General features: G+C 39.3%; 1 protein-coding gene across 2 annotated transcripts in view; it reads left to right on the top strand.

Annotated features, from left to right (window-relative positions):
- The window catches only part of ARHGAP28 (Rho GTPase activating protein 28), a 76,711-nt gene extending 55,858 nt beyond the window's left edge, over window positions 1-20,853 (top strand). The window contains exons 6-15 of one of the 2 annotated variants that reach the window (XM_063166436.1): window positions 1,802-1,967; window positions 2,080-2,171; window positions 3,485-3,562; window positions 6,796-6,958; window positions 8,106-8,188; window positions 11,097-11,294; window positions 11,992-12,135; window positions 14,214-14,368; window positions 15,031-15,095; window positions 16,922-20,853. In XM_063166436.1, coding sequence (XP_063022506.1) covers window positions 1,802-1,967; window positions 2,080-2,171; window positions 3,485-3,562; window positions 6,796-6,958; window positions 8,106-8,188; window positions 11,097-11,294; window positions 11,992-12,135; window positions 14,214-14,368; window positions 15,031-15,095; window positions 16,922-17,013 — 1,236 coding nt within the window. In that variant the 3' untranslated portion in view covers window positions 17,014-20,853. The remainder of the gene's footprint in view (window positions 1-1,801; window positions 1,968-2,079; window positions 2,172-3,484; window positions 3,563-6,795; window positions 6,959-8,105; window positions 8,189-11,096; window positions 11,295-11,991; window positions 12,136-14,213; window positions 14,369-15,030; window positions 15,096-16,921) is intronic. The other variant, XM_063166438.1, reaches the window with a different exon arrangement.
- Window positions 20,854-21,308: the final 455 nt, after the last annotated feature.

Genomic DNA, 21,308 nt, shown 5'->3' with positions numbered 1-21,308 from the left:
ATCCCCGTGAGATACTCCCATCCTCATACAGGTGTTTTCTCCTGTGCAGGATCAAAGTCCAGCCACCAGACACTTCTGGCAACATTCCAGGACCTCCAAGCCCCCCAAGGGTTATCTCGGTGACTCTGCACATCAGTCCTGAGGTGCTGAGATCCCACAAAAAACCACTGGAAAATTGTGACACAAGACAGAGAAAAAGAGCCAGCCCCAAAGTTTGTATTAACCACAGCATCACATCATAGTGACCCCTAGGTGTCAAACAGCCACTGTGGAAAATCTTTGTAGTACCCTTTTTAATCAGTTTTGTAGTGCTTAGAATTTTTTCTCTTCCCCCCCAGAAAATATATGTATACAGTCTGGGTTTTTTTCCTTTTTTTCAAGGTGATTTATTGCATTTCAACTGCTTTTTGCATCACTGGAATCAGAATGTGTAGATATTCTTTAGTATTTTATGTTTCTTCAGAAGGCTAACTCCCATGCAGCTTTTGTTACAATAAGTCTCAGAAAAAAGCTAACAGTGCATTCTAAGGAGGAATATTCTGGGCTAAAAATGCCCCAGGCAGCAAGTGAAAAAGTTATTCCATTCCCTACACTCTTTCTCCCCCAATTATTGTTAACCCCTGTTGAAAGACCATATGCAGTGTAGTTTATGAAGTCCTAAGCTACATGATCTAGGTGTCCTTTATACTCTCTTCCTTTTGAAATCTGGCGAAAGTTTAGGGTTTTTTGTTTACCTTTTTCTTAATCAGTTTGACTGGCTTAAATTAAAGATGGGTTAAATCTTTTGAGTCTAAATTTGTTAAAAAAAATGAAGGACTGAGCTGAAATCTCCAGAAGCAAAACATTACTAGAGACTGGGTTTCCACTCAGTTCCCTAAAGGGATGAGATGATTTTGTAATACTATTTATTTATGCCTCTTATTGACAATGCCTGGTTTAAATTTAAAAAAAAATACAATACCAAAGATCCACAGTTCTTTGAAAAGCATGTTTTTTACCATGTTTTTTTACTATGAATTTGTTATTATGTCTAACAGTTATGTCAGAAACTGATGGGTGTTTGTTCTTTTTGACATTTGTACAAATGCATCTGTTATGATGCAACATTCCTGGCTCTGGTCCCTGACACTGCAGTTTCTGAAATATGTAGACATCTTCACATGCCCCCAAATTACTCAGTATCATTTAGTTTAAGTCTACTTGAATAAATTATTTGTTGGCTGCTGGAAGTCCTGTTTCTAAGCTTTCTTGAGTAATAAAAAATACCCCTAAGTTGGCAGGTTGGCTTCTGAACTAAGCAGTTTTGTTTCTGGGCTTTTCCTCAGATCTTGAGTTTGAACTCCCCTGTAAGACCTCATAAGTTAATAGCATTATGCAAAGCAGGCATGGATTCATTGCACACACACAATTGATACAGAACCATATCCATGATCAACCGTGCCGGCCACTTCAACCGCATTCAAAGATGTTTTGGGGAAGGCAGGAGCAGAGCAAAATGCTACATCCTGCAGAAACTGGGCAAAACTTTTAAAGAAGCACATAACTTATCTGTCCTAGCTGAAGTACAGGCACTTCCCATTCAAACTGCAAGGGTGCATGGTGAGCAAGAAGCTCAGTTTTACGTTCAGGTGGATGCCAGCTGTGTCAGCATGCCAGGCCAATCTACAGGGCTGTATTTATCTCTTTATTGTTACCCATCTACCTGAACGTGACCTCCAGTCACATTTGTGCATCTCTTTATAAACAAAATTTCACTCCCTGTAACTGGTGCAACTAAAGACGCGACCCATCTCTGCTGCAGAAATTCATTGTTCGGAAGAGCCGCTTTGGGCTGACGGAGGTCGGGGGCCTGTCTCCTGAGGACATGAAGAAGATCCGCTACCTCTCCCTGATCGAGCTCACGGCCTTCTACGACGCGCTGGGCGTGGAGCTGAAGAGGAACCGCGTGGAGAGGGTGCGGGGACGAGGTACCGTGTGTGGCAGCCCCTCTGCAGCCACCTTCGTGTCCACCAGCTGTAGAAGAAGGTGCTTCCGAGGCTCTGTTTCCTCCTTTTCACATTTGTTGTTGTTATTTTTAAGAGAACGGTCTTTTCGGAGTCCCTCTCACGGTGCTGCTGGAGAATGACCAAAAGAAGGTTCCTGGAATAAAAGTGCCCCTTATCTTCCAAAAAGTGAGTATAGCTTGGCCTGCTTGGTCACTAGGATTTGCTTTTTCACCATTTGCATTGACACTCAAAGGAGTCATCGGATCAGAGAAGTTTTAGACTTTCAGGTGTCTAGAGACTGTCTGACTGAATATTAAGGTTTGAAAACTTTGTGACAAGGAGAGAAAATCTGTTCTTTTTTTGGCTGTTTATCTCTGGTGGGGACCTTTTTTGATTTTTGTAATTATGTGATACCACACAGGAAAAAAATGTCTTTCTGTTTCCCTTTTTCATTAAAATAGAGAGCCAAGCAAAATTATGTGTGTGCAGAAGAGGCAGAGATGAGTTGTTGTTTCAGGAGTTTTAATTTAACATTAATTCAAACCATAGACATTACGTGGCTACTCTATGCAGAATGGAGGTGGTATCTTCTGATTGAGGTTTGTATGACCAGACAATGGTATTTAAATGAGATATTGGGCCAGGGATATCCTGTGGATGTCTTGGAGGCAGGTACACAGACACAGGTACACAGACGCAAGTGTGCAGGTGCACAGATTTACACAGACTCAAAATGGCAACAGATTTCCTTGTAAATACTGACAAAAGAAGAAGTGTTGGGGAGTGTCAAGGGAAACACTGACACAACTTGAGCATTTACATGACTTGGTGATTAGCTCCACTGCTGCCCTGTCAAGATAACTATGGAAATCAGAAGAATCAAGGTTAGGGCAGAAAGCAGATCTGGTGGTGAAAGTCCAGAGCTGTATGATTAAATGCTGGAATTTTTATTATTTTCCTCAGTGTTCAAAATTAAATAATATCAAAGCTTTTTTTTTTTTTTTAATAACCAATTGGAGTGGAAAGTTTAGTCCTCTATTCACAGAAATTTGAAAATAAAATATCCTGGGATCGCTTCCTAATCAGAGTTCTCAGTTCCAAAAAACCTATGTTATCTATAGACCTTTCCCTTGTGCCCCTTGGGGCACACTTAAACATTCCTCAAAGGTTATTTTTCCTTCAAAACACCATTGTGTTCAAGCATCTCTGCTGTTTCATTAATATATTTATGTGTTAATTGTTCTATAGCAGTGCCAACTCTCAAGTCAAGGACAGAGGGGCCTATTGCATTAGCAGTTTTCTATACTCTGCATACTCCTTACTTCAGGATCGAGACTATGGAGACAAATTAGGCAGATTTATTTATATGAACTGGCTGGATCTCATTAGCTAATTTCATAGAAATGTATCTTTTTCAGATTAGTTTCAAGGATACCTAGATTGAAAAGAAAGTCAGCAGTATTCTTAAGCACTTGTGATTTTTTTGTCTCTTCTTTCAGCTGCTGCTCAAGCTTGAGGAAACAGGTTTGGAAACTGAAGGAATTCTACGGGTTCCTGGATCTGCCTCCAGAGTCAAGGTACACACTCAAGCCAGTTTTCTGTCTTCTGGACCACAGACTCTATGTAAAATAATACAGCATACACACAAATTCAGACGGCACATAAATACTGATCTGTGTAGCTCAGCATTCCTACTCCTGCCAGTGAAAGGTCACGTTAGTTCCTGGGAACCAATAAATTACAGACCATTTGGTCTATTACTTTGATTTAGTTAACGTTCTATATTAAGCATAGAGGATGTTGAATGTGATTTTTCTCCACAAAACTTGGAGACATCCTTTCAGTTTATCTCTGTCATCCAAAATTGCTGTGATCTTATCTCTGTTTTAATTTATTTCAGAAATGCAGAGTTCCTAAACTGAGTGAACATCAGATAAAGATCTTATTCTCTGTCATTTTAACCTCTGTGTCATTTTATTTTCCATTTATCATCTGTGATCTCGAAATTTCATGATCCAAGTGAGAAAAATTTGGCCTCTGTTCACTGCTGGCAGCCTGAAGTACTGCATTTTCACAGGCTATTTGTGGGCTATGAACACAGTATAATTGGCACCCAATAACCTGACACTCTGGGCCAGTAATATTTGCAATTGTTTCTCCAGACCAACTTCATTCCAGGAGCTGGAGGAGGCAAATTAGAAAAACAAGAAACTTTTTTGGTTGGTTGAGCTTTTTTCTGGGCTTAGTAGGGTCTATCTCTTTCCCAGATTTTTGCTTCTTTTCTTTTTTTTTCCTTTTCCCTTAAGCTTCTTTTTTTATCTGGTTTAAGCAACACTTTACAGTGTGTCCTACTCCCACTTTTTCAGCTGGTTTTGTGTTTTGAGGCAAGAAGTCTCAAGATTGTGGCAGCCACACAAATGATGGGGATTGCTAAACACCTGGGTGGGCTGAGGATCATAAAGATGGCTGAATAAGAAAAAGCAGCATCACATGAAAGACACCAAAGTTAGGCAGCAGCATCCCAGTTCCTTTGACTCCATGCACTGATAAAAGTCCCCAAAGCCTTGAAAAGTGCCACATCTTGCAGATGGGAGCTCCTAACTTGCCCTGAACTTTTCAGCTTCCTCACTTTTTTATACAAATGATTGAATGTTATTTCACACAATCTCAAATTTTTCCAGTCTTTCCATGGAGATTACACAGCAGGGCTGTGCTCTAATTCAATTATTTTCATATTCTTTGCATACACTGCACTGTGTCTTGTTCACTTCTTTTTCACAACCTGTGTTCTGGGAGCTGCTATGAGATACGACTTCATATGCACCTCCTCCATACTAGGTGGTAAGTTAAACTGCCCATATAAAAGTTTTTTAATTATTTGAGTTTTGGTTTCACTTGAGTCTGCCCAACAAACCAATGAGCAAGAGAGAGATTTTTTCAAAGCAGATCCAGATTTCATCCTTCAAAAGCCTTCATACATTATTATGACATTAGGACCTAAGGGCATTCCAACTTTATTTCAGTCTTGTTTGGAGTAACAAAAGGCATGTGGAAATGATTAAAGGTTGCTCTTCTATGAAACAAAGACTAGAAGTGAATACAAGTTTTCCTCTGTAACAAAAGCTGCAGTGAACCGAAACTGTATGATAGTCTAGTGAAGGATCAGTCATGTTAAAAAAAAAATTGTAGCACATATTTTAAAAATATTAGATGCATACAGAGATACATGTATACAAGGCAGGGGAGGGAGGGAATTGAGTGTATAAAATACATCCTTACCCGTGTGGAGAGAGATATATATATATAACTGGATATATATATATATATATATATATATATATATATATATATATAAATGTTTATGTTTCCAAAATCTTGCTTTCTGTTTTTGTGAGTTTTCCCCAGTTCTCAGCAGAAAAATGTGGAGTAGAATTCTGTCCTCTTGTGCTTTTGATGAGGTGAGGATTTCTGTTCCACATTTCCAGTCAGTTACAGGAGAGAATTCAGTCTAGGTGTTTGTATTGATTATGTGCAAAAGATGTGAATACAGAGGAAGCTGAGATAGCCCAGATTAAAACCAGTAAAATGTGCTAGTCAAAATGAGACTGTAGCATTTTATGCCAAATCCTGAACGACTTTCTACTTCCGTTTGTGCAGCCATTCTACTTCATTATGTGTGACTGTACTTGATATGTAATTTCCTTCCATTCATGTGAGACGTGGCAAGCCAAATTCATTTCTAAGAGCTTTTCTGCCTGAATGGACTGAACTTTTTGCATAATATTAAAGTACAACTGACAAAATCATGATCCAAAACCAAATATTTGCTAGAGATATATTTTGTCATAAATGGTCTCATAAAAAGCAGCAACAAATTTCCTATGGATAGGACAGTGTTCGGCCAGTAATAATTGTGAAAGCTGCATTATTTATGGACATCCTTATGTTAAAATACTGTCCTTCAATCTTTTTAACTCAACAATTTTTTGAGGAGCTTGCAATTTTTTGAATGATGATCTGGGTTTGAAGCCAAATCTTGTTCCTGCTAGGAGCCTTGCTGAGTATTTCCCTTTCACATACGTGTTTTGAACACTGGCTAGTGACCCTCCAGAATTTAACTGACCTCTGTTATGGAGCAGGATGCTGCCATTGTAGAACAGGGGGATTAAATGGGAACCTAAAATGGTATCATCATCAATTCTATCTTAAACCTCTACTGTGTTTTTAGAGGTTTGGGGGGAGGGGGTTTATGCATTAAGGTTTTTTTCTGAGTAAGTAATGGTTTTGAATCTTTATTTTTCTACAATTTGACCAAATCTAACTATAATTATCCTAACATAAAACTTCCTTTCAAAGATGGGAAGACCTGAATTTTAAGCCATTTGCTCAAGGCCCATGGATTCAGGGTATCTAGCAAGTTCACTGGCAGTGAGGAAGAAACACCACTCCTTTGTGACTTAAGGGTCAAAACCTCTGGAGAGTGTTTTAAACAAAATAACTCAGTTAGCTGTGCTAACTGAGTTTTCTGCTTCTAGTTCTAGGACATTGCACAAAATGCCTTGCTTAAGGTGGTTCGAATTTGCAGAAGTCTAGCTATAGCAAACTAAATTTAGCCTGGATTGCCAAATATCTGCAGGAACTTGACTTGTTAACCTGCTCTGAGCTCCACGTGGCTGTAACTGGGTTAGGGCTGATTTAGTTCAAGTGCTGTACAAACCTGTCTGCTGCTTGTAATGGGCTTTCTGAAGTGATCACAAATTGCTGGATCAGCAGCAATGATTGAAAGCCAAATGTTTCTTTTATTTTTCAGAATCTCCATCAAGAACTTGAGGCAAAATTTTATGAAGACACTTTTGACTGGGACCAAGTACGAAATAATGATGCAGCAGGACTGCTAAAAATGTTTATAAGAGAACTCCCCAGCCCACTCTTCACAGTAGAATATCTGCCTGCATTCATCACACTCGTAGAAAGTATGTGGAAATGGAGTTATTATGGACTGATAATATGATAAAATGCAAGAGCAGACATTACTTTTTTTTCTGTCTCTGAAGTATATAGCGAAAAGTGATGTAATTTTTTTCTCCCTCTGAAGTAGAGAGAAAAACAGACCCAGTGCTTTGCCTAAACATTTTAGTTTTCTGCAAAATTTTGTTTTCAAATGAGAAAGGTGTCTGCATTCAGCTAATAGCACAGGCTTGTTATGTGAACAAAACAACTGTTAATGTAAAATTTGGAACCTGTGAGTAAACTGAGTAATGACTTTCATGTATACACTCTGATTCACATTAACTGTAGGTTTCACAAATGAAAATTTCTGCAAGGTAAACTCAAATCACTGTCCTTTATCTACTGGACCTACTGGAGGTATTTTATTTCTGTTAAAGTTTATGTTGAGGTCAGAACATTGGTACAGAGATATGTGTGAGCACAGAAAGGTTCAGGCAGCTGGGCTTTGTTTCCAGTGTACATACACCCTCTCAATCTCAGTACATTTTGTTCATTTCTCTTCCAGGAAGAATGCAATTGTACCTTGCCATACCTATGACTTCACTGTAAAGTCACTCAAGCTAGGACAGACTGAAAGTCTCAGGATGGTGAATTTATTAGCAAATTGGTACAGAAAACTTAACATAAGGTTACAGTCACCCTTTCAGTGTCTCCATGAGTAGCTTAAAGGGCAGAAGGAGGTGACCTCTCTCCATAAACTTCACATACCTGAGTGTGTGTGGACTCTTTATGAGTCCCAGGCTGCATGCAGTTACAATGGCTCAGCAGTTTAGAGAAGACTGAGCAGGAGATGTCTGTGCAGAATAAAGTGACCTTATTCCCTACAACAAATACACAGATATCTAAGAGAAACTAGCTAGTACTAAAAAATACTGGATTGTTACTATGTAGATAGAATTTTATAGCGCCTTGTGTCCCTGTGTAACAAAGATCCAAGATGATGAGAAAAAACCTACTCATTTAGGTGATTTTTTATTTTATGGTTATCTAACACCATGCTAGTCTCAAACAGGCACTAGCTGATATGTCTAGAACTGCTGACACACAAGGTTTTTAGAACAAACCAATTGCAGTTGGGATTTCAAAAGCATTAATTATTCATGTCCTTAGAAATCTCCAAGATCAAGTTACAACTACAAGCTTTGCATCTGTTGATCATGCTGATGCCTGAAGCCAACAGAGACACAGCCAAGGTAAGTTCTTCATTTGCTATCACCTACCATCTGTGGTGCTTTTGACCTTTAAGTGAGAGACTCATTTTTTTCAGATGCTACACTGGGAAAGTGTTCATCTGTGTTTTTTGATGATTTCCCTGAAAAGATGTTCAAATTTCCTGGATGTCATTTCTTTTACAAGCAATTAAGAAATAGTTGCTGGGGTTATCCACCTGCTGGATCTCAGGCATCATTTTTATGGAGCACTCATTTCAAAGAGGCATATTCCTCACTTAGTTTGTACAGAGGAGGTCTAGTTTCTGGATTTTCTGTATAACTGAAGTTCTCCAGGATGAATTTAAAAGAGAAGCTGCCCTGTAGGAGCTTGCCTAGTGCACTCCTGGTACTGGAAGGGCTTTCAGGGCACTGGAGCAGACTGCAGCATGTAGTGCAAAGTAAAAGCATGCATCTGCAGCACAGATGTCAGGAGCTCACCCTCAGCTGGCTTGCCTTATAAAACCCATGCCCCCCACCATGTCCTGCTTCCTGATACAAACACAGTGGCTGCAAGCATTTTGGATGCTTGGGAGCTCCCAGATCTGACTGCAGCTGTGTCCTGATCCTAAGAGACACTGGTTGCATCTTGGGCCTGCTTCCACATCAAGGAAACCTGAGTGAACAAGCTTCCTGGGAACCTCAAACATTTCACCAGGTCCCCTGCTCATCAGGACCATGCAGGTCTCCCACCTCTGAAAGCCTTTCACTAATCAGTTTAGATACAACCTTGTGAGTTCAGCTGCCTTCTTTACCTGAATTTATTTATACAGTAACAAGGGACAAGACCAACAAATGTCTTCAAAGTACCTGGAGGTCTGCTAGTGCTCTGTAAAGAATGGGGGTTGTTTCTGCTACCAAAATTCATATGAGTATAGAGCTGCATATGTAAAACACATGCTAGAGGAATACTCTTAATTATTACTCTATTATTAGTTACGCTTCTGTACAAAAATATAAGTGATGATGAAACTCTGCACATCTCCACTCTCTAATGAGGTTTTAGAAACTTCTCCAGCAGAGTTTCTATTTTGTAATTCTTGGGTTTGTAAAAATGTTTTAATTGCTATGTCAGGGTACAAAAACAGTGTTTTAATGATGTGGTTTTCATGGTTTAACCAAGAGTCAGCTAATACTGTCATGGTTTAACCCTAGCCAGCAACCAAGCACATGCAGCTCCTCTCTCCCTCCCTCATCAGTAAGATGAAGGAGAGAATAAGTCTAAAAGCTGGAAAATTAATGACTTGAGATAAATGTAATTTAACAGAAGAACAAACGCTGTTCATGAAAGCAGAGCAAACAAAGGAACTCACCACTTCCCATGGACAGGCAGGTGTTCAGTTGTCACCAGGGGAGCAGGGCTTGATCTCATTCATGTAACAGTTGGGAAGACAAATGCCATCACTCCAAAAGTTCCCCCTTCCTTCATCTTCCTCCCACCTTTTTACACTGAGCATGATGTCCCATGGTCTGGAATATGGTCACCTGGCCGTGTTTCCTGGCCGTGTTTCCTTCTAATTTCTCATGCATCTCAGCAATGTGGCAGTATGAAAATCAGAAGAGGCCTTAGCTCTAAGCAAGTCCTAATCAGCAGTAACAAGAAAAATCTATATTATAAACACTGTGTTCAGCAAAAGTCCCAAACATAACCCCATACCAGTCAGTGTGAAGAAAATTAACTCTACTCCATCTAAAGCCAGCACACACAGCCATTCCTTCTTTCCTCCCCCCTCCCAGTGGGATGGGTGAGAAAATCTGAAAAAAAAGTGAAATTAATGGGTTGAGACAATAACAGTTTAGTAGGACAGAAATGAATGGGAAAATAATAATGATTAATTAATTAGAACACACAAAACAAGTGGTGCACAAAGCAGTTTTTCACCACTCACTGACTGATGCCCAGCCAGCTCTTGAGCAGTGGGCCAAGACCAATTTTCCCCACAGTTTAGATACTGAGCACAATGCCATGTAGTATGGAATATCCCTTGGGAGTCAGCTCTCCAGACTGTGTCCCCTCCCAAGTCCTTGTGCAGCCCCAGCCTCCTTGCTGGCAGTGCAGCATGAGAAGCTGAAGATTACACTTGACTAAGTGTGAACACTGCTTAGCAACAGCTAAAACATCAGTGTGTTATCAACATTATTCTTATCCTAAATCCAAAACACAGCCCTGTACCAGATACAAGGAAGAAAATTAACTCTATCCCAGCCTGAAACCAGAACAATATTGTAGAAGGACTCAATGGTAGACCCCAACTCTAAGCACAACTGCAGTCTGTGCTATTTAATCATTCAAGCAAAATTCTGAATAAACTACCCAAAAGGGGAAATTAATTTCCTTGGACTCCGCCAAGCATGTGCAGAAGTAACATCAATGGACAACCACTTAGCTCTTCTTGCTTTTGTTATCCCAGAATAAAAGTTTGAGGGTTGCTGGCAGAAATTTCATGTTGTATTGCATGTGGGACTGGTGCAGATTTGGAGAGACTAATCACCCCAAGTGACTGTGACATAAAAAGCATTGGTTAGATGCATCAAAATGGACACTTTGTCATCTGTGAAGAAAGTAACTATTCCCTTGCAATACATGTACATCTTATCTCTAGTGTAGGATTCAGAGCCTTATTGTGGACACTGTATTTGCCTTATAAATTTGAGATTATTGTCTAAGGGATAGATAATTTATTAATGTGTGTTTTGATAACATTAATTATTCCTCTGTGGTTGACATAGGTTGTTGTAACAACAAATATCAGACTAATCCAAATACTATGAAAAAAACCACTAAATTTCACTTCCAAGTGCAAATGTAGCAGCCAGACATTTACATTTGAAAATGCTGCATTTCAAAAGTAAATTATTTCCTGAAATTAAACAAGTATTGTTTTTTTTCCAGGCCTTTCTTCAGTTCCTGAAGAAGGTGGTTGCTAATGAAGGGAAAAACAAGATGAGCTTGTGGAACGTGTCTATGATTGTTGCACCAAACCTCTTCATCTACAAAGGGAAACGTGCAAACCAACAGGAAATGCAAGCAGCCGCCACCACCGCGCACATTGTGCGGCTTCTGATCCGGTACCAGGACATCCTGTGGACTGTGAGTACTGCTGGATCCCCCTTGATGGTCCCATCTCAGTGCAGGACATGCACAGAAATCAGAATAAACCCACCCACCTTCCAAGGGGAAACAGTTTCTTTGGAAACTGACTGGAGTCTTCCATATCTAGAATGAGGCACCCTGGCAGATACTTCTGGATTGAAAAAACTACTTATTACCTAATTATCTAAGCCATCTATTTTAGGATCAGTTGCCTTCTGGAAGTCCCTCTCCCACACAATTGTTTATACAGAGTGATGCATAAAAGAATGATTTAATCTGGATGTGTAGGTGATACATCTAAACTTGAATGTGATTAGATGTCTGTTTAAAGTCTACCCCACAATAAAATGGGACAAAAGTGTGTACAACTTTTTGGGCTTCTGAAGGTTGGCCCAAATTGACAGTCTCAGCTTATTTGCTCATAACAGAGGGAGAGTATAATGGGAGTTGCAAAGACTACCTCCTAATAAAGCTCCTGCAGCTGCAAACATCACTTTAAAGTTCCATATGGCATGAAAGACGATCTGCAGTTTCACCAAAGGATAACTGTAGGTTGTTAGAGGAAGCTACTGATTGCATGTATCTTCTAGGAATAAACAGAGTTTCTGCTGCCTAAAATTCGGTGCCCTTCTAAAGATCCAACACTATTGGGAAAAATTACTGTATATTCTCAGATCTGGTTTCCTCCTCCTAGGTCCCATCCTTCCTGATTTCCCAAGTGAGAAAAATGAATGAGGCAGCCATGAACAACAGCAAGAGACAGCTGATGTTTGACAAAGGAGTGAGAAAACTTTTGAGGAGAAAGACCATGGAACGGGAGAGACCTGAAAGACCAGAGGTGTGATAAAAAGATCAGGTTTCAGAGCAGCTTAAACAGCCTACCTCCTTTATCTCATTAAGGATTCTGGGTGTGGGGAGGAAATTTTGCTGTACTGATTAAGCTGATTTGAGAATTGTCTTGAAAGGTGTGCTTCCCAGTCTAACACTCTGATAAGACAAAGTTTTGAGAATTGATTGAGAAGAGGTAAGGAAGTCAGAATGATTTCCAGCAGCCAAAGCTGCCAAGCTGGTTTTCAACCTGTTCCATAAGAAATGGTTATATGTGGACTGTCCCTGGCAGCAGTGATTTGTAGATACTCAACAAATGCATGGATCTGTTGATGAATAGTGAGTGATCCATATTAGGATTTATTGCATTTATCAATGTCCTGGTACAGGCCACTTGTTCTTCTTGCAAGATTTAGTCTTACAGCTTGCACTAATTTTGTAAGCAGAGAGAAAGTTCAGTTTGCCTACCACAGACACCGAAACTGTGCCCAAATGTGCTCTGTGAAGTAGATTGTATTGTTATTCCCTGTATAGTCAGAGGAGAGAGGTGGATAATTTTGAGGATTTCCAGGGCTCCAGTAGCAGTTTAGGCTTAAGAAAATCTGATAGAAAAACCTTTCTTTGAAGGTCTTAAAGCCACCAACTTTTATCTACTGCCTAGAAACTTACTTGGAGTATCCTGCTTTGATAGGCAACTAAAACATATTAAGTGCAACATGAATTTGGGCAACAAGACATATCATGTCTCTGTGCACAACCTACACAGTCCCTATAGCAACTTACATGTATTTCCATGTAGTAACTAATAACCTGGAGAGGAAGTATTTAGAGTCTTCCATGAAGACTCCTTAACAGAAGGAAGGCTGGTGAATTACAAGAGAAGTAATCAAGGAAATGGTGAAGAACTCTGTAATTGTTGAAGAATAGTCTTGAAGAACAAAAGAAAAGACAAATTAGGAAGGAATGATATCACAAGGTTATGAGAACTAGAGAATGAGCCACTATTACAGGCAAGAGAGAAAATGCAGAAGGTAATGTATGGGGGAAAATGGAGAAAGATAAATGTTAAGTATGAATGGTGAATACATTCTAATTCACCTTTCTCAAGGATTTGCCAGCACTGACTGAAGTATTTTAGGTAGGGTAGGACATACATTGGTGCTGCAGATGGAGACAGAGATGTTTGTTTAACATGGCAGTGTAGACTACTGTGCTGCAAAGTTAATTTCAGCGTGGGATGAGCACAGATAGACTCCTTCTCTGAGGAGAGTCCATTACTGAAGTCATTGCACCTTTGGGAAGACAAGTCCATTGATCAGAGTAATTGGCTTTACATCTAATAAAAATGAGGGTAGCCATGGCAAGGAGCTGAAATATGAAGGGTAAATTGGACGCAGACTCTGTTTGGATAACTGAGTTTAATGTTGAGAGCACTTAACGCAATCCCCAGGTCTCAGATGTTCTAAATTACACAGAGACAGAGACTGGAGAGACTATTGTGTTTTGGTCAGCATGGTATTAACTGGATTAGAACTGGAATGCAAACCTTGCTAATTGATTTATCCACCATTAATCATGGAAGAGTGCATAAACTTCATAGATGATCATTTGAACCTTACACAAGGTCAAATTTCAAATTAACAGAAACCATATGGTACTTGATGTTTTACTGTACACACACTTCAATCTGGTTGAAGTTATAGGAAGCAGAAACAGAGAAGTGGGTTTTTATGCCCCAGGAGAATTTCATCTTTAGAAGGAAAACGAGATATTCTTAATCATTTTTATGTTTTTAAACAAGCAGCGAGTTCACTGACCACTGTTAACAGAAATCAGTTAAAGTTACAATTCAAGGGCTTTACCCTGTGTGCAATTATGTGCTACTTACCAAAGGGTTTGTGTCTTTGTGTTGTATGTGATTTGTGTCTACAAATTTCCATTTGTATGACTGTAAATGTCTTTTGAATAGCCAAGAGAATGCATGACAGTGAATTTTGCAAGCAACCTCAAATGAGGTTGCAGAACAGCTTCCAAATTGAGCTAGAGCAATATTTGCCTTAGACTTACTCTATTGAATATTGATTTTAGGGAGCTGTCACTTTCCCTCCATACTTGCAGTCTGACATACCCGAGGGGGTGATAAGAGTTTATGCTCCACTGCATTCAAAAGTCTCTATGGCAATTCAACTCAACAGCCAAACAAAAGCCAAAGACATCCTGGCTCGATTCCACTGTGAAAACAGGTGGGTAAAGCAGAACATTCTGTTTTTCCTGAATAACAATGTCAGAACTACAAAGGAATAGATTCCTCCCTCTTCAAAGATTCATTGTGTTACAATAACTCTTTTTCTAAACTAAAATTGCTAATTTATGGTTATGTCAATCAAAGAAATTTTAACCACTTATCTTACTCTTTTTATTCTACTTAATAACTGGCTCCTATACAGAATCATTCTGCCCTCCCTCATACCACTAATAAAAATGTACATTAAACGTATATTTTATAGACTTGCCACATATTGAACCCAAAGGGATTGTTTTACATCTCTCCATAAGTCTAGAATGTTTTTATTTCTTTAAGGTAATAATTATTAACAGCTATGGGAAATGGTAAATTTTATCTGAAAGTCTTTTCTGCAAAGTCTTCCCATGTTACCACATAATTCTGTACTTTGAATAAATAATATAAAATTAATAATACAGAAGGTTTGGTTGATTGTGATGCAGTAATCTACCTCTGTGGCAGATTCATTATTCTGTAGTGGTCCATTTGGTAGAAGTTGTTGGTTTTAATAAGGCAGTTCACAGGGGAAAAATTATGAAACTTTAGTTTACCATAGATGGTAGATGATGAGGCAGTGGTTATAACAGAAGGACAAACTGAAAGTTTTTTTTTCTATCCTAGCCGTGGATCATCACAGAATGTGAGAGGCCAGATCCAAAGTTTACATGAAATTGGAGGAAATATAGGTAGGTTTCAATTTTGAAAATTAATTCTTAATGTCCTTAACCTCCTAAAATACCTCAGGTCAGCAATGTTTTGACGCAGCTGGGTCTTTCCTACCCTCCAGTCCATTTGGAGGAAAGGAGCCTGACCCAAAAGCGGTTAGAATCCATGTCATCATTTATTCCACTCCAGAGTGACAGGAGGGGTACCCCAGGAGAGAACGAACCCGGCGGCTGGATCTCAGCAGCACTTCTTACAGTCTTGCCAAATTCATCTGACCTCTTGCTTTTACCTCTCTCACTCTTGTAACTGAGCATTTTTCCATGGCTAAGAGATCCTTAGTCTTCCTCTTGCAAGCACATTCTACCTTGCTGTCAAGCATTTTTCCAAGATCTCTTTCTTTCTTACTGTATGCAAGTGTTAACCTCCCTCAAATAAAGACCTGCAGAATTGTGAATTCAGCCCCTGCATGTATAGGTGTTCTGTACTCACATCAATCTATGTGCTTTATTTAGATTGCAAATTCCTTGCAACAGGGTTTTTGTCTTCTTCTGTTTCATGCAGTGACACTTCTTATAATAACAACAGTGGCCCACAAGTTTCTGGCCTAAAGGTCAAAAAACATATTTTAATTTGATATTACACAATCCTTTCTCTTCTTACTCCCTCCTTTCTCTGTTCATGCCAAAATTCTGGATGCTGTGTTGGCGTCAGTTGTGAATTACCGTATTAGATAATTCCTTATTTCTTCTAGATTCAGCTCTAAAGACTTACTGTAAAGTTACTACAAAACATCACAGACTTACTTCAGCAGCAATCAGGAATCACTGTTTATTACTGATAAAAAAACCTAAATTGGATTAGTGATTTGATTTGCCTGTCCAAACAGGATGACCAACTGATGCTAAAATAGAAAAATGATCCTAGAGACCTTGTGAAACAATCCTAAATGTTCCTACCATGGTCTTCCAAAAAATTAGGACATTTAATTTGCATCTTCATTTAAAATCATTTTTATAGTCCTAGATCCTTCAGGCTACCTTAGTCCACTGATTATGCATTAATTCATTTATATTGCTTTCACTTGAGTAAAATCATTAGGACCCCAGTGACCTCAAAAGTAACTGTACAAAAATTTTACCATAATCTTATGTCACAGCAAAGTAACCTTACTAGTGAAATTACTTCATTACCCCATGTAAATGCAATATAGTCCAACAAATCAACTTAACTCTAGAATTTATTGCCTTATTACTCAACTAAGAGGCACAAAATCCTCATTCAGGCAAAGGCAGCCACAACTTCCCAATCACCAGCTAATGAAACAGCCAGAGTGCAAAGGATTTTTTTTTTTTAACGAGCAAATTGGCAACTCCCAAAAATCTTGTTAGAGTCCCTGCATTTCTTTCCAAGATCCTACTGTATGGGAACACATTGTTTACAGAGCTACTTTTTCATAATTTAAAAATAGTGTAGAAGTCAGAGAGTTGTAATTCCAGCTCAGTAAATCCAAAGAAATAAACCCCCCCAAACTACAGCACTAACAGTGTTGTTGATGCTTCTGAAGAGACCATATTCACCGTTTGACTAAATGTCTTGTCCATTACTCAGTGTAATTCAGAACATCCTGCCTGGAAGTGGCAGTAAATTCATGACTGTCAGAGAGTAAAATCACTGGCAAATTTACCAAAGGCCCTCTCTGTATCGAGGCAAGATGTTAGCTGGATGGACACACCAAACTAGGCTTGCTGTGTGCAGGTCAGAGAAACATTCGAGGACATTTTAACCCAGCTCTGTCCCTGTGTGCTCAGAACATCTTATGATTCATGGCTGACAATTTCCCTTCCAGGTCAGCACTGTTTGGATCCAGATGCGTTCATGCTAGATGTCTACCGTGCAAATCCTCAGGCAGAATGGGTGATAAAACCAAAAGCCAGCTGAAGCAGAAGGCAGCAGTACACTGGACAAAAGCCACATGGACAAGAGTGATGCCTGTCATTTTAAGCAGCTCTTGCAGAGACATAACAAAATGGTATCCACAGGACATCATTCCTTCCTACTGTTCTGTCCAGCTGATGGTCAGCACATAGGACTTTTGGTATTCCAGCTTCCAAACCATCAGAAAAATATCACATTAGTTATGTTTCCATATGGATTACACTTGTGCCAGCTGGCCCAGGAGGTGAGGAGGGCAGACCAAGGTACGGTGTTTGTTTCCTGACCTGGTGTTAGAACAATTTTTGGAAATAATGCAGTGGCATCCGCTGAATGAAACACTACTGACCACAGCATGACACAGGAGCATGACAGACCTTGGAGCAGGGAAGGTGTCTGTCAGGCATGGAAGGTGGGAGTTCAGGATGCAGCAATCCCAAGACAGCTGTGTGGAAACCAAACCCTTCTCCTGGAAGTGAACCCATAGAGTGTGTGTTACTGCAGGGCTTGTGTCTCTCAGTCACTCCTCATGAGTACCTGATGCTGGGGGAGGGAGGCAGGAGGAGGAACTACAGACAGCTGTACTGCTAGTGTACATACCACTGTGTATCTCACTACCAGTCTTCCAAAATCATCTGTCTGGATCCCTCAGCTGTGTGCAATTGTAATGGCACAAACCACGCTCCCCTCCCTTCCCCTGTCACACAAGTTTCAGGAGACAAAGGCTGGGTGAGGAGGGGCATATGCCCCTAGCTCTGCCTTTTACTTGATACTCTCAGAATTAAATCTGTGTAATGCCACACTATGAGATGTGTTAATGGTGCCACTTACAGTCATCACCTTTTTTTGTTAAACATTATCGTTTCCAATTTGTAACCTAATTTTATTTTGTTTATTTTAGCTTTAATATGTAAGCAATTTTTATACTCTTCAGCTGCATCAACAAGAGAGATCTTTGTTCAGGTCTTGTATAATACAGCATGGAGAACCAACAGGGCTTCCAATGAGAAAAGGGACTAATAATTTACACATTAGGTCTTTAAAACTGTAGCCAGTCTAAGCCCAGTTGTGCTGGGGGTTTTACAAATACATAGCAAATTGCAGCTGGCATGCAGTCTAAGCAAACACACAGGCTGACAAGAGAATCGTGGGCTGCCACTGAATTGGGAATGTCAGATAGGCTGTCTTGTTTGGAGCTAGTCACAAGAACAAGCAGTGTTCAGTCATCTCACTTACAGCTGTGCTGAACTAGAGGTTTGTTGAGTAAGGAAATCACAAATCTCTGGAAAAGAGAAAGTATTTTTTTATCTGTGTCATATGCAAAAAGTGGGAACCAATGCCTTCAACTGCACTGCAATGTCCCCGTCATTGTTGCACAGTGAAACCACCCCCAGCCTGAGCAATGATTTTTGTTCCTGATCTGGCCACAGGGATGAGGCAGAAGCTCTGTTTATTACATAGCAACTTAAAAGCACTCTGAAGCAAGTCCTCCAGGTGAACTGGAGGTGAATAAAGTCTGCTGTCCTGCAGAGAAAGCCTGTAACTTGTGATGCTCTGCTGAAGCTGTGCAATGAGTATCTGAACCAGAAGCAGACCCTCTAAAATGTGTCAAGTTTATCGTGTTCTCCAGTAGTTAACTTTCATTGTTAGTGGTCAGTGAAAGAAATCAACATTGAATCAGTAACTTCACCACCAACAATAATGTCTACAGAGGGCAGATCCTGTCTTCTTCTTTCTTATCTTCTTAATAAAAAATGATGAAAAATTAGCAACATTTTCTTTAGAACAGTGACTTTTTTAACTTTCTGGTTGTTTTGACACATTTTTTTGTTTTGTTTTTTTTGTTTGGGTTCGGGGGTTTTTTGGGTTTTTTGTAGGTTTTTGTTGTTCTTGTTTGTTTGGGTTTTTTGTTTTGTTTTTCCTTTTTCTTCTTAACACTAAAGGAGACACAGTTGCAACCAGGAAAAAAACCAGGACAATTGTATTATAAAATACACTCCTTATTTTGAAAACTATTTATTTTAAGTATACAAGAGATAGTCGGTCTGTGGCTTGTTTGTAGGCCTAAGCATAAAAGTTTTGTCTTGTGCTTTGCTCCTGATACCCTTTAGTTCCCTCTGTGGCAATGGACAGCTCTTTGTGCTCGTGCTGGCCTTGAACGTCAGCTGTACAGCAGGACTTGTACTTTCCATATGAAGGCAACATGAGAATTACTTGAGTTAAATTCTACTCTCAGATGTAGCCAAACAATTCCCTGAGCAGATCAGGAGTAATGAACATCCATCTGGGAAGAACAAACTCAGCAAAGGCTTTTATATGTGAAAGTGCTTTGAATATAAAGAGAATCAGATAAATGCTAAGCATCGTATCTATAGCCAAATAAAAGGCATTCTGTGACTATACAGAAAGCCTAAATTAAGAAAGTTATTTGAAGTGTCATAGCAAATGAGCTAACTTCCTATAATACTTTCAGAAAAATATATTGACCTCCTCCATCTTGCCCCCTCATTTCACTCTGTTTTCTCAATGACTGTGCAAGGGAAAGGACAGAGCAGCCCTGTGTTCATGCTGCAACTTGCTCAGCATGTTCTGGACCTCATCAATGTTATTTCTATTTGAAATAGATCTCCCTGCATTCTGTATAGAGTACCAGGGGGTTTTGAAGACTTTTACCACTTCACAACTTAGGAAAGTCAAATATCATGTCATAAAATCCACCCTGTGAGCTCTTGTTTTATGCTGAAACTGCCTATAACTTTGTAAGACATGCATATTAGCAGATGAACTAGATTCTACATAGAGTGGCCAAATACCTCCTGTCTCTGAAAAAGAATGTCAGGATTCTCTTTTGATACAAATGGCCCTAATGACCCATGTGTAGTGGTTAATACTGTTCCACAATAAGTTGTTTTGTATTGTTTTGGTACACTAACTTGATTTAATATGCAGCAGACAAATGGAACAAGCTCAATGGCATTTTGAAATACGAGGTTTCAACTTGAGGTCTTGTATTTCAAGATGCTGGTGGAGGCATGAGGAATTTTGTTTCTCCAAACAGAAGCAGAAGTCAAAACTAAGTTGCAAGAGGATTGTCACCTAAAAAAAAGTAACCAATGTCAAAAGCTATTAGTAAGAAAGTGGTAGCAAGCAAAGAGAAATTACTGAAATTCCAAAGATGCCTCAATCATTTATATACTCCATGGTTCTACAAGGACAGCATTTTGCATATCAACACATAGAGAAGGGAGTATTGTAAAAAACAGGTGTTGCAAAACAGACTGGAATGATTTAACCTGTATATGCAGCGAATGTCATTAGAAAGTGTGCATGTGTGCAAATGTGTCTGTGTCCATGTATAATATTAACTACCTCACTCTGCATTTTCCAGGAAAAATATTTTGGCTTAGACATTTACTACTTAATCTATTAGCAATTTCACATTGATGTTGACAAAGTATTTCTTTTTGTATGAGGCAAGATTTGTAATTACAGAAAAAGATCTAGTAAAATACATACTTCTGGATATGGATTATATTTTATCCAAAACATGTTGCCTAAATTATGCTTGAAATGTGAACCTTGTGAGATCAGATGTTGGGGTTAATAGACAATGAATACAAACACAGTGTTTCATTTTTATTTTTCAATGGGTTTCTATTCATGTGTGTCTTCTCTGGAAAATAATACAATGCCACTAATCAAAGTGAAGTGTTTGTATGTATGTTTACCTTACAATCCTCATTATGTTATGTGTTTTGTTGAAGTACGCCATGTAAGTGTATTTGTACAGCAGTGTGTCCACTGTATTGTATCCATGTCAAAAATAAAAACAATACAACAAAGCCAGCTCTTCAAATCTAAGCACGTGTATTTTGGGTAGAAGCAGAAGCAGGGGGCAGAAAAGCAACTTAAAAACATTTAAAAGCAACTGTGTGGTTACAGCACCTGAACAGCTATACAGAGGACCATGTTCTGCCACCCTTGCTGAACTGGAGGAGCTCTTTGCTCCAGGAGCTCTTCCCTTGGCCTGCCTATACGCAATGCACAACACACACTGGAATCCTGCCTCGTTGAAAGCAATGGCAAACTGCTTTGGAGTTTTGTTTCAGCCATATTTTTTAAACTAGTACAAAATACATAGAGAAAAACTAACATTAGACCAAATCGTATGGATGCATAGTAAAAGCCAAATAAAATTGGAAGGAGCAAACAAAAATACTGCTAGTTCAAAGAGGAAAAAAAAAGGGGGAGATGGAAGGAACTTGCAAAGAACTCTGCTTATTATAGATGCATATTAAAGT

Source organism: Melospiza melodia, chromosome 1 (genome assembly GCF_035770615.1).
Source record: "Melospiza melodia melodia isolate bMelMel2 chromosome 1, bMelMel2.pri, whole genome shotgun sequence".
Classification (NCBI taxonomy): domain Eukaryota; kingdom Metazoa; phylum Chordata; class Aves; order Passeriformes; family Passerellidae; genus Melospiza; species Melospiza melodia.
Note: the sequence above shows the minus strand (reverse complement) of the source record. Positions and strands in the feature narration are given on the sequence as shown.